The sequence below is a fragment of the Stomoxys calcitrans genome, chromosome 2 (assembly GCF_963082655.1).
Source record: "Stomoxys calcitrans chromosome 2, idStoCalc2.1, whole genome shotgun sequence".
NCBI lineage: Eukaryota > Metazoa > Arthropoda > Insecta > Diptera > Muscidae > Stomoxys > Stomoxys calcitrans.
Genome location: NC_081553.1, coordinates 224903662 through 224919872, shown reverse-complemented (window position 1 = coordinate 224919872; position 16211 = coordinate 224903662). Strand labels below are relative to the sequence as shown.

At 37.4% G+C, this 16211-nt stretch overlaps 1 protein-coding gene across 2 annotated transcripts in view; it reads left to right on the top strand.

The window, feature by feature from the left end:
- Positions 1-15773, top strand: part of LOC106081907 (globin CTT-VI) — a 30006-nt gene extending 14233 nt beyond the window's left edge. For both annotated transcript variants that reach the window (XM_013244170.2, XM_013244171.2), the window contains exons 2-4: positions 7716-7952; positions 14306-14467; positions 14547-15773. In XM_013244170.2, the coding sequence (XP_013099624.1) occupies positions 7791-7952; positions 14306-14467; positions 14547-14690 (468 nt within the window). In that variant the 5' untranslated portion in view covers positions 7716-7790 and the 3' untranslated portion in view covers positions 14691-15773. The remainder of the gene's footprint in view (positions 1-7715; positions 7953-14305; positions 14468-14546) is intronic.
- Positions 15774-16211: the final 438 nt, after the last annotated feature.

The following is a 16211-nucleotide window of genomic DNA, read 5'->3' as shown; positions in this document are numbered from 1 at the left end:
ATCGGTCCACAACCTTATATAGCCGCCATATAAAGCGATCTTGAATCTTGTCTTCTTGAGCCTCTAGAGGGCGCAATTCCTATCCGATTTGGCTGAAATTTCGCATGACGTGTTTTGTTATGACTTCCAACAACTGTGCTAAGTATGGTTCAAATCGGTCCACAACCTTATATAGCCCCCATCCGTTATATGAGGTAACGGACCGATTTGGATACTTGGGAGAGTTTTTGAGACTCATTGCTTACCGTGAAGTGCAAAATTTCAGTCAAATCGGAAGTTGAAAGTTGCGCCCTCTAGAGGCTCAAGAAATAAAATGGGATGATCCCTTTATGTGGGAGCTATATCAGGTTCTACACCGATTCAGGCCATACTTAGAACGTATGTTGAAGTTCATAGAAGCAGTAATTGTGGAAAATTTCAGCTAAGTCGGATAATATTTGCGCCCTCTAGAGGGTCAAGAAATCATATCGGGAGATCAGTGTATATGGGAGTTATATCAGGTTCTGGACCGATTCAGACGATATTTGGCACATGTATTGGAGTTTATTCATCAGTCATTCGGATGATAGTTGCGCCCTCTAGAGGCTCAAGAAATCAAATCGGGAGATCGGTTTATATGGGAGCTATTTCAGGCTCTTGACCAATTCAGAGCACACGTGGCACGAATGTCAGAGGCCATAGAAGAAGTCTTTGTGCGAAATTTCATATAAATCGGATTATAATTATACCCTCTAGAGGCTCAAGAACTTAAATTGGGATATCGGTTTATATGAGAGCTATACCAGCTTCAACACCGATTCAAGCTATACTTGGGCACCATATTCTGCAAGGATGTGAGGGGTTCTAATACAATTTATTGTACTAAATCGGATAACAAATGAAATTTTACTAGCCCAAAGATCTTAATTGGGAGCTAGGGTTGCCCAAAAAGTAATTGCGGATTTTTCAAATAGTCGGCGTTGACATTTTTTTTCACAGCTTGTGACTCTGTAATTGCATTCTTTCTTCTGTCCGTTATCAGCTGTTACTTTCAGTTTGCTTTAGAAAAAAAGTGTAAAAAAAAGTATATTTTATTAAAGTTCATTATAAGTTTTATTAAAAATGCATTTACTTTCTTTTAAAAAATCCGCAATTACTTTTTGGGCAACCCATATATCCAAATACAGACCAGTCTATGTCATATTGCAAATTGCAAATTTGCCCATGAATATTCCGTCAAGGAACAGGGAAAACTTCTCACATATAAATGAGCGCTCATTGCGTCCAATGCCACGTCATAGACCTGACATTGCAACATCCAATGATGACTCCTATTAGCATTCCTAAGTCATGCTTTCTAGGCCCCAGGATGAGCGATGTCCTGTTTCGCGAAATACTCGACCACAGGGCCTTTGGCACTCTACATCCTACAGCATCAGCCTACACCTTATTCGCGCTTTCATCGTAGATGACTTCCACCCTACCTAAGAAGCTCTTACAATGGAGGGCTCCCAGATACCATAGCAAGATCTACGGCAATCAGCTATCCATACTGGCCAGCTTCGTTATCCCCCACACCTTGATGGCCTGGGATCCAGCATAGTTTGACAGACTTTCCCATGGTACGGAGAAGCTCTTTGTATCTTCTAACCGCTTTCGATCTCACACTGACTGTCGACGTATATCGTGCCTGTCTGATCGGGCCGCTGTTCCCACATCAACATTGTCATCAGTAGGGCCAAAACCTCGGACAGAAAGTCGCTGCACCGGTTCATTAGCCTAACGGATCATTTGATTCCAAGGAATTCAATGAAGACTCTTGCTCCAGTGACCCCATTCAGTTTAGACCCATCCGTGTATATAGAGGGTCGCGGGAAGGGTGGAGTGATTCAGAGATTCTTTTTCGGGTAAACGACTTCGAACCCATTAAAAAGCAACGAATTCTCTGATATATAATCAGTCGCTCTTCAAACAGCATATCGCTACGCGGCATCATCACCCCCCAAACCAGAAGAATGGCGTTAATTCGGAAAGCGCCATGTAGCTGACTCCCGGAGTCCCATGGCGATTTTTGTTGCCACACACCCAACACATAGTTGTAAAGGCGTAAGATCGAGTATGGCATTCAACGCCTCTCTTGGGGAACTTTTCCTTCTTCCAGAGATAAGCATTGATGCGGTACCCTATACCTTCTCGATCATCATGCGAAGAGCACAGTAGTCCGGTTCGGATCATATTTGGCTATAGCTGCCACCGTAGCGCAGAGGTTACCTTGACCGGTGACGATGAAGGTGGAGGGTCCGCCCCCTTCCGTTATCAATAAATTATAAATCCTATTCCTACTTCCAGCTCATATTCGTAATATACTCCCGAATACCTTTCATTTTAGTCCCATATTGTCATGATCGTCAAATAAACCTATTCTAAGGGGTTTTGGGAGTGGGGCGACCCCCAGGCACTTGGTACTCTACTCTTGAATACCTTTCATTTGAATCCCATATTGTCCCGATCGGTCCACTTTTATTTTTGGGTAGTACTTTTGGGATAAGGGGAAAGGTCCGCCCCCTCCTAAAAATTTATATAGCCTATGTTTCCTTCCAGACCAACCTACACAATCTGGGAAATTTTCAAGCAAATCGGTTCAGCTGTTTTTGAGTCGATCTCCCGCATTTATTAACGATTCTGCTGAAGTTTGCGACCATTTATTGTAAATTAACTTCTTTTTTGATGTTATAGTCATGCTTTTGTCTTAGCCAGGGAACTCAACATTTTCTTGACACACCAAGAGTTCTTGCTTTTAAAGATTGAATAACAATTCATAACGTATATGATGAATTCATAAAAGGTTACCCTTACCTTTGAATCCCATTTACAATGGATATCAGAATTTTATATCCCATTACGAAGGAGTCTCTATTGTCTGTATGACATTTTTTGTGAGCTTGTGTATGTAGAATGTTGATGTGAAGGTGTGTTCTTCGAATGATCCATTTGGTAACATTCACTTTGTGTAATATCCACAATTGTAACAAAACCAAACTGAAAAAAAACTCTGCCATTTCCATTGTTTGTGTTCATCTTCTTTTCACAAAATACATACATACACACACATATATATGCACACATTTGAATAACCATATGTAGGAATATGGGTAAGAATTTTGTATAGTTGAGAAGTATGGTGGGAGGGAGGGATGATGCTGATGCTGCTGCTGCTACTGCTGAGCTGTTGTTGACATTCCTCTTAAGCATTGTGCATGCATGTCACGTTCTTAACCACCTGTCTTTTGTTTAAGGTTGTCTCTTAAAAACAAACACACCTACAAACATGCACACACATGGACAGGTGTATCACCTAAATACTCAAAGAATGTGAAAGTAGAAGACTATTGTCTGTTGTTTGTGTTTACCTTGTTCCATAAGCCATGCCTACCGACCTAACTACCTATGCAAACAAATCAGTGTTTGCATTTGAGTATGTGTGTGTGTGGGTATATGTTTTCATATGTGTAATCTGGAGCTGGTTGTAATACCCTTTTCAATCGTCTTTATTTAATTACTTTTTCCAGTTTGGTTTTTGGATGTACGTTGGCATACTGCCTTACTTTTACATGGTGTTTGGCAAACAAAATCATGAATATTTTATTTCATTAGTTTAAGCTTAAAAGTCCTCCCTCTCCTGTTAAACACACACATACATGCACTTACTCACTCACTTATTTACAGCAAGCAATTAATAATAGCTTTACAAGTTTTTGATCCGCTTGAGGCTAAATGTAGTTAGTAGTTATTTGGTTAAGTAGTTGTTAAGTTATCGCCTTGCTTTTACCCAAAGGGAATTACTTGAGAGGGTATAATTTGTTAATCAATTTCGATAAAATTTATTATATATTATTCATTGTTAATGGATTTAGTTATTAAGAATCTTTATGTTAAGTAGGTAAACATTTGGAAGCCCCTAAAAGTATGCAATTATATTATGACAGGAATGGAATGTTTGCATACAAACAGATAATATTAAGTTATAAAAAAATTTCAAGGGGAATGGGTGAGTTGACTAGGTGAGAGCCATTAGGCTTTCGTGGATTTTGAAGAGCTGAATAATATCAGGACTGATTTCCACTCCCAGATTTTTATTTAATATAAGATGGAACCCCTTTTTTGGTAGGTTAGTACAAATGGCATGCTGCAGGGATAGACCAATTAACAGGGGAAACATTTGTTTTGAGATATTATTGTAAGGATTCGAGCTCAGGCATTCACCGTCGTGAATATATTTCCCAATTAAGGGGATTTTGGGTATGTTTGTTAAAATTTTGGAATTTTTTAGGTATTTTCATACCCTCCACCATAGGAGGGTTCATAATTAAATAAAGGTCCCATATGAAATGATCTCCCGAATATACTTCTTGAAGCTATAGAGGGCGCAGTTCTTATCTGCGTTGGCTGAAATTTTGCACAATGACTTCTAATATGGTCTCCAACATCCAAAACATGTATAGTTCGAATCGTCCCATATCCTGATAAGGCTCCAATAGCATGGCAATTTTTATCCATTATCCTTGACATTCTAGTCGATCTAGCCATGTGGGTCCGTCCGTGAAAACCACGATAGCGTTCGAACTTGTAGAGTTAGCCGCTCGAAAATTGCATGTATGATGATGGAAGAAATGCTCAAGGATGCTTCTATCTCACAGTTCAAGCACGGCATCAACGTTTTTTGGTACAACCTACAGTGGGATAGAACCGAAAAAAACTAGTAAAAATTATGCCGTGTGAGAATGGGCAGGGATATCTCTTTGAAATTTGGAATGGTTAGAGCTGAGGTGTTGGCAAGATCGTGTGCAAGGCCCTAGGCTATCCGAGCGCCTTTTTGCCAGGCCCCTAAAGTTGGTCACCTTAGTATTTCGAAAAATTTTTGGGGCTGCTAAACCCTAGTTTGTGGTCCGATTTTCAAAATTTGTTTTTACTGGATAACGCTCAAAAATGCCTACAAAAACTAGTCCCCATGAGGTTTTCAATATTTCCACTGGTTTCGGGAATGGAATGACTTTGAATTTTTTGCATAAATAATTGTAATTGCAGGTCTGTTATTGTAAATCAGGTCTGTTGACTGTAAATGGGTCAAATAGGTCCAAGTTTTGGTATAGCTGCCATATAAACCGATATCGGATCTTATGTTCTTAAGCCAGTAGAGCGCGCAATTTTTATCCAATTTGGCTGAAATTTTGCATCAAGTGTTTTATTTTGACTTCCAACAACTGTGTTATGTATGGTCCGAATCGGTTTATAATCTGATTTCGCTCCCATATAAACCAATCTCGGATTTTGACCGCTAGAGGGCGCAATTATTATCCGATTTTGCTGAAATTTTTCATGAAGTGTTTTGGTTTAACTATCAACAACAGTTTCATGTATGGTCGATTCATCACCTGATATAGCTCCCATATACTCCGACATCGGATCTTGACTTCTTGAGCCTCTAGAGGGCGCATTTCTTAGCCAATTTTGCGGAAATTTTGCACCAAGTGTTTTGTTCTAATTTCTAATAACTGCGCCAAGTATGGACCTAATTGGTTTATTACCTGATATTGCTCTCATATAAACCGATCTCTAATCTTGACTTCTTGAGCCGCTAGAGGGCGCAATTATTTTCGTATTTGGGTGAAATTTAGCATGAAGTGTTTTGGTTGAACCATTAACAACTGTGCCAAGTATGGACCTAATTGGTTTATTACCTGATATTGCTCTCATATAAACCGATCTCTAATCTTGACTTCTAAAGCCGCTAGATGGCGCAATTATTATCCGATTTTATTGAAGTTTTGCATGGTAGTATCCGGTATCCTTCTTTTGTCTATTAAAGGAATATGGGCCAAATAACTTGACAAATGTCATCCATGAGGGAGGTTATATATAGCTCCGATTTATATTTTTCATACGATAAGGCCTCTTTGGGCTATAGAAGCTACAGTTTTGGTTTGGTCTTAATAAAATTTAGTGTGAGGTGTTTTATTTGAAGTTCTAGTACGTGTGCTAAATTTCATCAAAGGCGGTCCAGATGAAGCTCCTATATACACCTTTCATCCGATATGGCCCTTTGAGGCTGTAGTAGCCATAGTTTAGGTCCTGTCGAAAGAAAATCTTATAAGGTTCTGTTTAATATTTCAATAAGTATGCAAAATTAAAGTCTGACTAAGTTTCAACACAGGTTCTTTTAGAAGTAGTACGTAGACTCGGTGGCGTAGGGTATTATATAGTCGGTTATTATATAGTCCGGCAGACTTTTGCCTTTCCTTACTGGTTTTTGGTCTAAAAAAGTATTTTCAGTGATTAGTCTTTATTTAAAAAATTTGCTTAAATTCCCCCCATTAGGGGTTTTTTTTTACTTCATATGTCCCCTAAACTCATGCACGCAATCTTTGGACCTTACAATATTTGCACCACAACAAATTTAATAAAATATGCCGATTTCGAAATTATCTTTGTCTGAAAGGGGTATTTTGGGGATTTTTGTAAAAAAATCGGGCAGAATTTATTTTTGGGTTTTTAATGACACTTTGTCTGCAAAACTCAGAAAAAAATATCTCAATTCGTTTTTTCTTCGAATTTTATTTATATAGCTACCATATAAACCGATCTCCCATTTGGTCGTCTACGGACCCTAGAAGCTTGAAATTTTGCAGAAATTGAAATTACCCAAAAAGTAATTGCGGATTTTTCATATAGTCGGCGTTGACAAATTTTTTCACAGCTTGTGACTCTGTAATTGCATTCTTTCTTCTGTCAGTTATCAGCTGTTACTTTTAGCTTGCTTTAGAAAAAAAGTGTAAACAAAGTATGTTTGATCAAAGTTCTTTCTAAGTTTTATTAAAAATGCATTTACTTTCTTTTAAAAAATCCGCAATTACTTTTTGGGCAACCCTACTTAAAATACACGTATGCCCTGCAACTAAGCTCACATGATTGTATTTTTGGCAGAATCCATAGCATTGGGATCCCAAGATTCAGTCCGACCAAACTTAACACATTTTTACTTGTTTGCCATCCATCTTATTGCTGACCTCTAAACTTAAGATGATGTGCATGTTGTGAAATTTCTTTGGGAATGTTCTTCTTGTGTCATACATCAGAGCATTGTATGCTGCTACATTTGATTGTGTAGCTGTCAAATGAACTTTAAGGCACTCTGACCTAACCACAAGCTGACAGACACATAAGCATCATGCCAACTGACAGTTGTTCATTCATTTGTCTGACCACTTGACAAGCTGTAGCTAAATGGGAGAAGTGCCTAGAAGTGCCTTTGGGAAGACAAGTAAGAACATTTGTATAAAACTATGTTGCAATAAATTAAAAATATGTATGTGTGACAAGTGAATAGGGTTCAAATGTCAGTGATAATTGGTTGGGAATATTGTCAAGAGTTTCAAGAGGAGAATGAGTAGAAAGAAAAATGAAGTGGGTAACTACAATAAATTGATTCAAATAAAATAGGAAAGTAATTCTAAACAAGTAAAAATGTGCTATGTTTGGCCGGGCTGAATCATATATGCCCTGCAACATGGATTGCATGTGTGAAGCACTTAACACGGTCTCTCTAAGGCAGAAATTAAAAAAAAACCATGATATGGTACATGAGGTATATTATTTGTTGTATATTACAATTAAGTGCCTAACTTTTATTTTGTTGAAAAATTATTGATATATTTTTTATTTTTTTATTTTTCTTCCAGATACAAATTTCCCTAAGGTTTCTCAGCAGAGCTTTAACCGTTTAACCGTTAAATCATCATTACCAAACTATCACAATGAATAATGACGAAGTGTACGAGATCAAGAAAACTTGGGAGATTCCTGCCGCTACACCTGCTGAGTCTGGAGCAGCTATACTGTTGACATTTTTCAAAAAATATCCGTCCAATTTGGAAAAGTTTTCAGCATTCAAAGATCTGCCATTAGATGAATTAAGTGTAAGTTCAAATGAAAAGTCACACTGTGTCTTCTTTTACAATATAAGGAATAAAATTTTACTTTGAATGTTGTTTATACCCACCAACATAGCATAAGATAGTGGTATCCAGTGGTAACACCTCGAAATATTTAACTGCGTTCCCAAAAAATATAACTATTCTTGATGGTCTTGACTTACTAAGACGATGTCCGTCCGTTTGTCTGTGTGTCGAAAGAGCGTTAACTTTCGAAGAAGTAAAGCTAGGCGCTTAAAAAACAGCACAAATACTTTGTATTTGTGTAGGTCAATTGGCTAAGTTGTCCTACCGGTCCCTGTTTTGATAAACCTACCGTATAAACCGATCTTGGAACTTGACTTCTTGACATTCTATGGGGTGCATTTCTCATCCGATTTGGCTGAATTTTACTTCTTTAACCACATCAGGTAAAAAGGCATTAAGTTCGGTCGGGCCGAACTTTGGATATCCACCACCTCGGGTATATATGTAAACTCCATTTCGTCAAAATCAATTTCGTCAAAATCGGATATCGTAAGGCTCAGAAAAACTCACTGTTTTAAATTTCAACGAAATCGGGTTATAAATAAAGCTTTTATGGGCTTCAGACACTTTATCGGGAGATCGGCCTATATGGAGCTATATCTAAATATAGTCCGATCCGTACCATATTTAGGTCGGATGACTTAAAACTGCGCACTATTCCAAATTTCAGCGAAATCGGGTAATAAATAAAGCTTTTATGGCCTTCAGACCTTTAATTGGGAGATCGGTCTATATGGCAGCTATATCTAAATATAGACCGATCTATTTCATATTTAGATCAGATGTCGGGAAGCTTGAAATAACTCACTATTCCAAATTTCAGCGAAATCGGATAAAAAATTAAGCTTTTATGGGCTTCAGACCCTTTATCGGGAGATCGGTCTATATGGCAGCTTTATCTAAATATAGACCGATCGAATTTATATTTAGGTCAGATATCGCGAGGCTTAAAATAACCCACTGTTGTAAATTTCAGCGAAATCGGGTAATAAATAAAGCTTTTATGGGCTTCAGACCCTTTATCGGCAGATCGGTCTATATGGTAGCTATATCTAAATATAGTCCGATCAGAACCATATTAAGGTCGAGTGTTAGGAGGCTAAAAATAACTAATTTTTTCAAATTTAAGCGAAATAGGTTAAAAAATAAAGCTTTTATAGGCTTTAGACCCTTTATTGGCAGATCGGTCTATATGGGAGCTATATCTAAATATAGACCGATCTAAACCATATTTGAGTCGGGTGTCAGGAGGCTTAAAATAACTCACTGTTTCAAATTACAGTGAAATAGGGTAATTAATAAAGCTTTTATGGGCTTCAGTCTCCTTATCGTCAGATCGGTCTATATGGCAGCTATATCGAAATATAGACCGATCTAAACCATATTTAAGTCGGGTGTCAGGAGGCTAAAAATAACTCACTATTCCAAATTTCAGCGAAATCGGATAATAAATTAAGCTTTTATGGGCTTCAGACCCTTTATCGGGAGATCGGTCTATATGGCAGCTATATCTAAATATAGACCGATCTAATTTATATTTTGGTCAGATATCGTGAGGCTTAAAATAACTCACTGTTTTAAATTTCAGCGAAATCGGGTAATAAATAAAGCTTTTATGGGCTTCAGACCCTTTATCGGCAGATCGGTCTATATGGTAGCTATATCTAAATATAGTCCGATCTGTACCATATTTGGGTCGGATGTTGGGAGACTTAAAAATGAGCACTATTCCAAATTTCAGCGCAATCGGGTAATAAATGAAGCTTTTATGGGCTTCAGACCCTTTATCGGAAGATCGGTCTGTATGGCACCTATATCTAAATATAGACCGATCTAATCCATATTTAGATCAGATGTCGGGAGGCTTAAAATAACATACTGCTTTAAATTTCAGCGAAATCGGATGATAAGCAAAGCTTTTATGGTCTTCAGACCCTTTATCGGCAGATCGGTCTATATGGTAGCTATATCTAAATATAGTCCGATCTGAACCATATTTGGGTCAGTTATAGGGAAGCTTAAACTACACACTGTTTCAAATTTCAGAGAAATCGGATGAAAAATAAAGCATTTATGGGCATTAGATATATGATCCGCTTTGGCCCGTTCAAGAACCTAACCAGCGTGCATCAAAAAGACTTATCTGTGCCAAATTTCAGCTCAATATCTCAATTTTTCAAGGCTCTAGAGTGATTACAACAGACGGACGGACGAACAGACGGACAGACACACAGACATCGTTAAATCGTCTTAGAATTTTACGACGATCCGAAATATATACACTTTGTAGGGTCGGAAATTGTTATTTTGATGTGTTGCAAACGGAATGACTAAATGAATATACGCCCTTTTCTTCGGTGGTAGGTATAAAAAGGGATCACTTCTTATCCGATTGGACTGTATTTTCCACCTAGCATTTTGTTACAGCTTCCTATGATGGTATGGTCCAGGTCTGGTCCAAATTGATCCATAACCTAATATCGCTGTCATATAAACTAACCTTGGATCATGACTTCTGGAGCCACTAGAGGGCGCAGTTCCTATCCTATTTGGCTGAAATATTGCAAGTTGCGTTTTGTTATGATTTCCAAAAATGTTGTGCCAGTTAAGTCTTTAATTGGTCCATAATCTTATATTGGTTCGTTATAAACCGATTTCCCGATTTGACTTCTTGGACTTCTACATACATACATATTTGATTTTTACAGATTAGGCTTTTTGGGCCTCTAGAGGGCGCAGTTCTTAATCGATTTGGGTGAAATTTTGCACAATGACTTTTGCAACTACCTTTAACATCCATGTCAAGTATGGTCGGAATCGATCTATAACCTGATTTAGCTCTCATAGAAACCTCTATCTAGTTTTGATGCCTTAAGTACCTAAATGAGGAAATTTTTACCCAAATACAAAAAAATAAAATGTTCAAATTTTTAAATATTTTCATAGACTTTTTGTGGTTTTTCGAACATATTCCAGCTCTAGATCGTATTCGATGCTTGCTATTCAAAGAATAGCATAGCAAATAACTTATAAAAATTAGGCAAGTGTATGCTGTATTCCAAAACACTTTGGCTGGCATGCTGAATTACGATTTCGGATACGCCATGTATCTTCATCAACACCTTTGTCAAGACGATAAAGGTGCTCTATATACCCAACGACTATAGAGTACGGTGTAGAGCACGCTCTTGTTTTGAAATAGAGTTTAATAAGTCCTCTAAACTCCCCTTAAACGCAATAAGAGACTTAAAAAGTCCCTATAGGCAGGTTAGGTTTGAAGATGGACTAAATCGGACAATATATTGATATAGCCTTCATATAGACCGATCCGCCGATTTAAGATCTTAGGCCTTAAAAGCCACATTTATTATCTAATTTTGCTGAAATTTGGGACAGTGAGTTATGGTAGGCCACTCGATATCCTTCTTTAAATTGGCCTCGATCGGTCGATATTTGGATATAGACCGATCCGCCGATTTAAGGTCTTGGGCCCGTAAAAGGCGCATTTATTATCCAATTTTGTTGAAATTTGGAACAGTAAGTTGCGTTGGGCCCTTTGATATCTTCTTCAATTTGGCCTAGATCGGTCCAGATTTGGATATGGCTGCCAAATAGTCCGATATCTCGATTTAAGGATTTGGGCCCCTTAAAGGCGCATTTATTGTCCGATGTTGCCGAAACTTAGAACAGTGAGTTGTGTTAGGCCCCTCGACATCCTTCTGCAATTTGGCCAGATTGGTCTAGATTTGGATATAGCTGTCATATAGTTAGGAAGATCTGTTTATATGGACTCAAAATGTCGATCCTCCTATGTCCGACCGTTCATCTTTCGAAAGGGGTCTCAATTTTCATCCGATTTTACTGAAATTTGGCCCAAAGATTTCTGTCATGAGGACTTCTGTTTAAGCTTAACTCGTTTATTTAACGTATGTGCGTAGTATGATTCGAATCGGTCTATGAATCGGTTATATACCGCCTATAAACCGTACCTTGATTTGACTTCTTGAACCCCAAGAAGCCCCAATTCTCCGATTTGGCTGAAATTTGGCACAAGAACTTCTATTCTGACATCCAAGATCCGTGCCAAATACGATCCTTTTCGGTATATAATCTCATATAGTCCCCATATACGAGTAAACCAAACTCTGGATTTGACTTCTTGAGCCCCTGAGGGCTTAAATTTACATCCGATTTTGCTGAAATTTGGCACAAGCTATTTTGTTCTGATTTCCAACTTCAGTGCAGAGTATGATCCGAATTGGTCTATAACTTGATATGGATCTCATATAATCCGATACCTGGCTGTGACTTTTTGAGCTCCTAGAGACCTCAATTTTCATTAAATTTGACTGAAATTTGGCACAAGAACTTCTATATCAACATCTGCGACGAGTAATAAAGGGTGATTTTTTTGAGGTTAGGATTTTCATGCATTAGTATTTGACAGATCACGTGGGATTTCAGACATGGTGTCAAAGAGAAAGATGCTCAGTATGCTTTGACATTTCATCATGAATAGACTTACTAACGAGCAACGCTTGCAAATCATTGAATTTTATTACCAAAATCAGTGTTCGGTTCGAAATGTGTTCAAATTTTGACAAATTTTGTTCAGCGATGAGGCTCATTTCTGGTTGAATGGCTACGTAAATAAGCAAAATTGGCGCATTTGGAGTGAAGAGCAACCAGAAGCCGTTCAAGAACTGCCCATGCATCCCGAAAAATGCACTGTTTGGTGTGGTTTGTACGCTGGTGGAATCATTGGACCGTATTTTTTCAAAGATGCTGTTGGACGCAACGTTACGGTGAATGAACACATTTCGAACCGAACACTGATTTTGGTAATAAAATTCAATGATTTGCAAGCGTTGCTCGTTAGTAAGTCTATTCATGATGAAATGTCAAAGCATACTGAGCATCTTTCTCTTTGACACCATGTCTGAAATCCCACGTGATCTGTCAAATACTAATGCATGAAAATCCTAACCTCAAAAAAATCACCCTTTATTTGAATAGGTCTATGAACGAATATAGCCCTCATATAAACCTATCCCTAAATTTGACTTCTTGAGCCCCAGCAAGCCCCAGCCGTAATCCTAATGTGTATAAAAACTGATATAGCCCCCATATACAACGGTACCCAGATCTTACTTCTGGAATCCCTAGAAGTCTTAGTTTTCCCCCGCTTAGGTTGAAATTTTCCACAAGGACTTGTGTTACGACTTTTAATATCTGTGCCCAGTATGGCTTGAATCGGTTAATGAACTGATATAGCCCCCATATGAACCGATCCTTGAATTTGATTTCTTGAGCTCCTTGGGGCGTCAATTTACATTCGATTTTGCTGAAACTTGGCACCCGTGCCATGTATAGTCCAAATCAGGCTATAACTTTATATGTGGCTCCAATATAAACCGATAACAGGATCTGACTTCTCGCGACCCTAAAAGCCCCAATTTTTCTCCGATTTGCGTGAATTTTTTTTTTAATTTTAACATCTGTAGCTAGTATGATTCTAATCAGTCTATGAATTGATATAGCCCTGAAACCGATCCTTCTATGTGACTTCTTGAGCCCATAGCAGCCCCAATTTTCTTCCGATTTGGCTGAAGCGGTCTATCCGATTCCGATTGGGCTGAAACGTGGCAAATGAACTTGGATATGACTTTCAACATCTATATCCAGTATGATTTGGCCTGTGAGCTGATATAGCCCCATATAAACCGATCCCTTATTTTGAATTTCTTGAGTCTCTAAAGGCTTCAATGTTTATCCAAATTTGCTGAAATTTGGTACAAGATTTTCCACTTTGACTTTGAACATCTGTGTTCGCCTATGACGCCGAACGCCTGGATTCAAATCCCGGCATGAACATCAACAAAAGTTTCAGCGGTGGTTATCCCCTTATCTTGGCTTCACTTATACGATATCCTGCCATGCTAAAACTTCTCTACCAAGTGGTGTCGGTATGTGGCAAGCCGTTCGTACTCGGCATAAAAAGGAGGCTACTCATTATTGAGGATGTCCCTTATTGATAAGAGAGAAGTATCTCCTGTTACTTAATGGAATGTTCATGGGAAATTTAGTAGTAGTAGATGGGTGCAGTAGGAATGAAGTAAAAATTAAATTCGAAGTAAAATTATAGTAATCATTTTTTTAATTGCTTACTATTTCCTTTAGCTATAGTAAGCAATTAAAAAAATACATTAGAGTACCATTAATAATTTTCTATTAATAATTTTTTCTATGTCCCTACTATAAGTAAAAAAAATGTTTATAAAAAATGTTTCTGTTTTTTGTTTCTTTTGCAGACCAATGCCCGCTTCCGAGCCCATGCCACGCGCATTATCAAAGTTTTCGATGATTCCATTTCAATGTTGGGCCATGATTGGGCGGGACCCAAACTAGAGGAGATGTGGTCGAAAATCGCTACAACGCATTTCAATCGTCAAATTGAGAAACAGTCATTTAATGTAGGCTCTCAATGAACATAAACTTAAATTGAAAAGAAATTAATGAAGCGAAATTTTTTGATATATTTTTTTTTTTCAGGAACTAAAAGAAGCCATCTTGGAAGTCTTAACGGCTGCCTGCAATCTAAATCAGAAACAAACCGAGGCCTGGATGAAACTTTTGGACGTTGTGTATAGCATTATTTTCACCAGTTTGGATAAACTGCAAAATGGCGAGCAATAAAAGTTAAGGATACGCAAAGAGACAGCGGCAAACAATTGATTGTTATTGACAAATATGAGAAACTTTTAATTAAAACAAAAAAAAAAAAGGTTAAACATGAACGAAAAACTCACCCATAGAACCAAAACCACAAAATTTGTGTATTTAGTGGTGTGACTTAGTAGTTAGCTTTAAAATCCCAAAGATTCGAATCTTGCTACCCAAAAACCAATGTCCCCTTAAACATTTTCCCTTTCCTTAAATCCCCAAAAATCCCCTCTCCACTTTGCTCAATACTCACTAAGAAGCAAAAAAGAAGAAGAAGAATAAGAGAAAATAAAGCTTTATCTAAATGTTGGCCTCAATTCAATGTCAAGATGTGTTCTATGTCACCAATGAATGTTAGAGAGAACAAAAACAAAAAAAAAAACACAAAAATAGCGATATGAATTTCTGTTGAATCCACATATAGCCAAACACTAAAATAGATTTTGTGACCCTTATAGCCCACCTGTTCTAATGAAATTGAAACCTAAATTACAAATTTTGTAGATTTATATTTAAAAACAAGGAAAACAAACAGAGAAACTGATGTCACCCATCCCACCCCCAACATATTTTTTGTTAATTGTATTTTGAGACTATAGAATAAAGCCAAACCCCTTCTCTCACCCCCTCCTCAAAGAATCACCACACAAAAAAAAAAGGATTTGCATTTTTTCTAAATATTTTTCTAACATCTCTCATGTTATATGAGATTTAATATTAAAAACAAAAAAAAATTAAAAAAAAACTCTGAAAATATTTAAGGACAATTTTATTAAGCCTAAACAAAAAAAAAGTGTAATTGTGTATTGTAATAAAAAAAAAACAAAAATATGTAAAATGCTTTAGTCATAGAGAGCAAAAAAAGAGTATATCAATCAGACAACCAACATTTTTTGTTTGTGGAACATTAACATCAATAACAACACTAACAACCACAACCACATTGAGATAACAAAATAATTGTAACTAATAAGAATATTAAGAATGCTATAAAACTCACACAACAAAAACACATGTTTGTATTGTAAACCTTATATCAATAAAGATGTAAAAACATTTCAAAAGATGTATCCAATTCTCGGTATTCGGGATGCAGAAGATAATTTCAGATATGGGAGGTGCATTTCCAAAAACAAGTCCAACCAAAGATCTATAGAAAACCAGTAAGGAAAGGCAAAAGTCGGGCGGTGCCGACTATATAATACCCTACACCATGTAGGGCACCACACATATGGAGACTTCAAATAAAACACCCCATGCTAAATTTTGTGAAGATCGGACTAAAATTGGAGTTACTACCACCATTTCATTGTAAATCGGGCTATACATATATATGGGAGCTATAGCCAAATCTGAACCGATTTAAATGAAATCTAGCAGATAGGTTAAGATCAGTAACAAAACAATCCGTGGTAAATTTTATGCAGATCGGTTGAAAATTGTAGTTGATACGGCCATTTAAGTGCAAATCGGACGATTCATATATATGGGGGC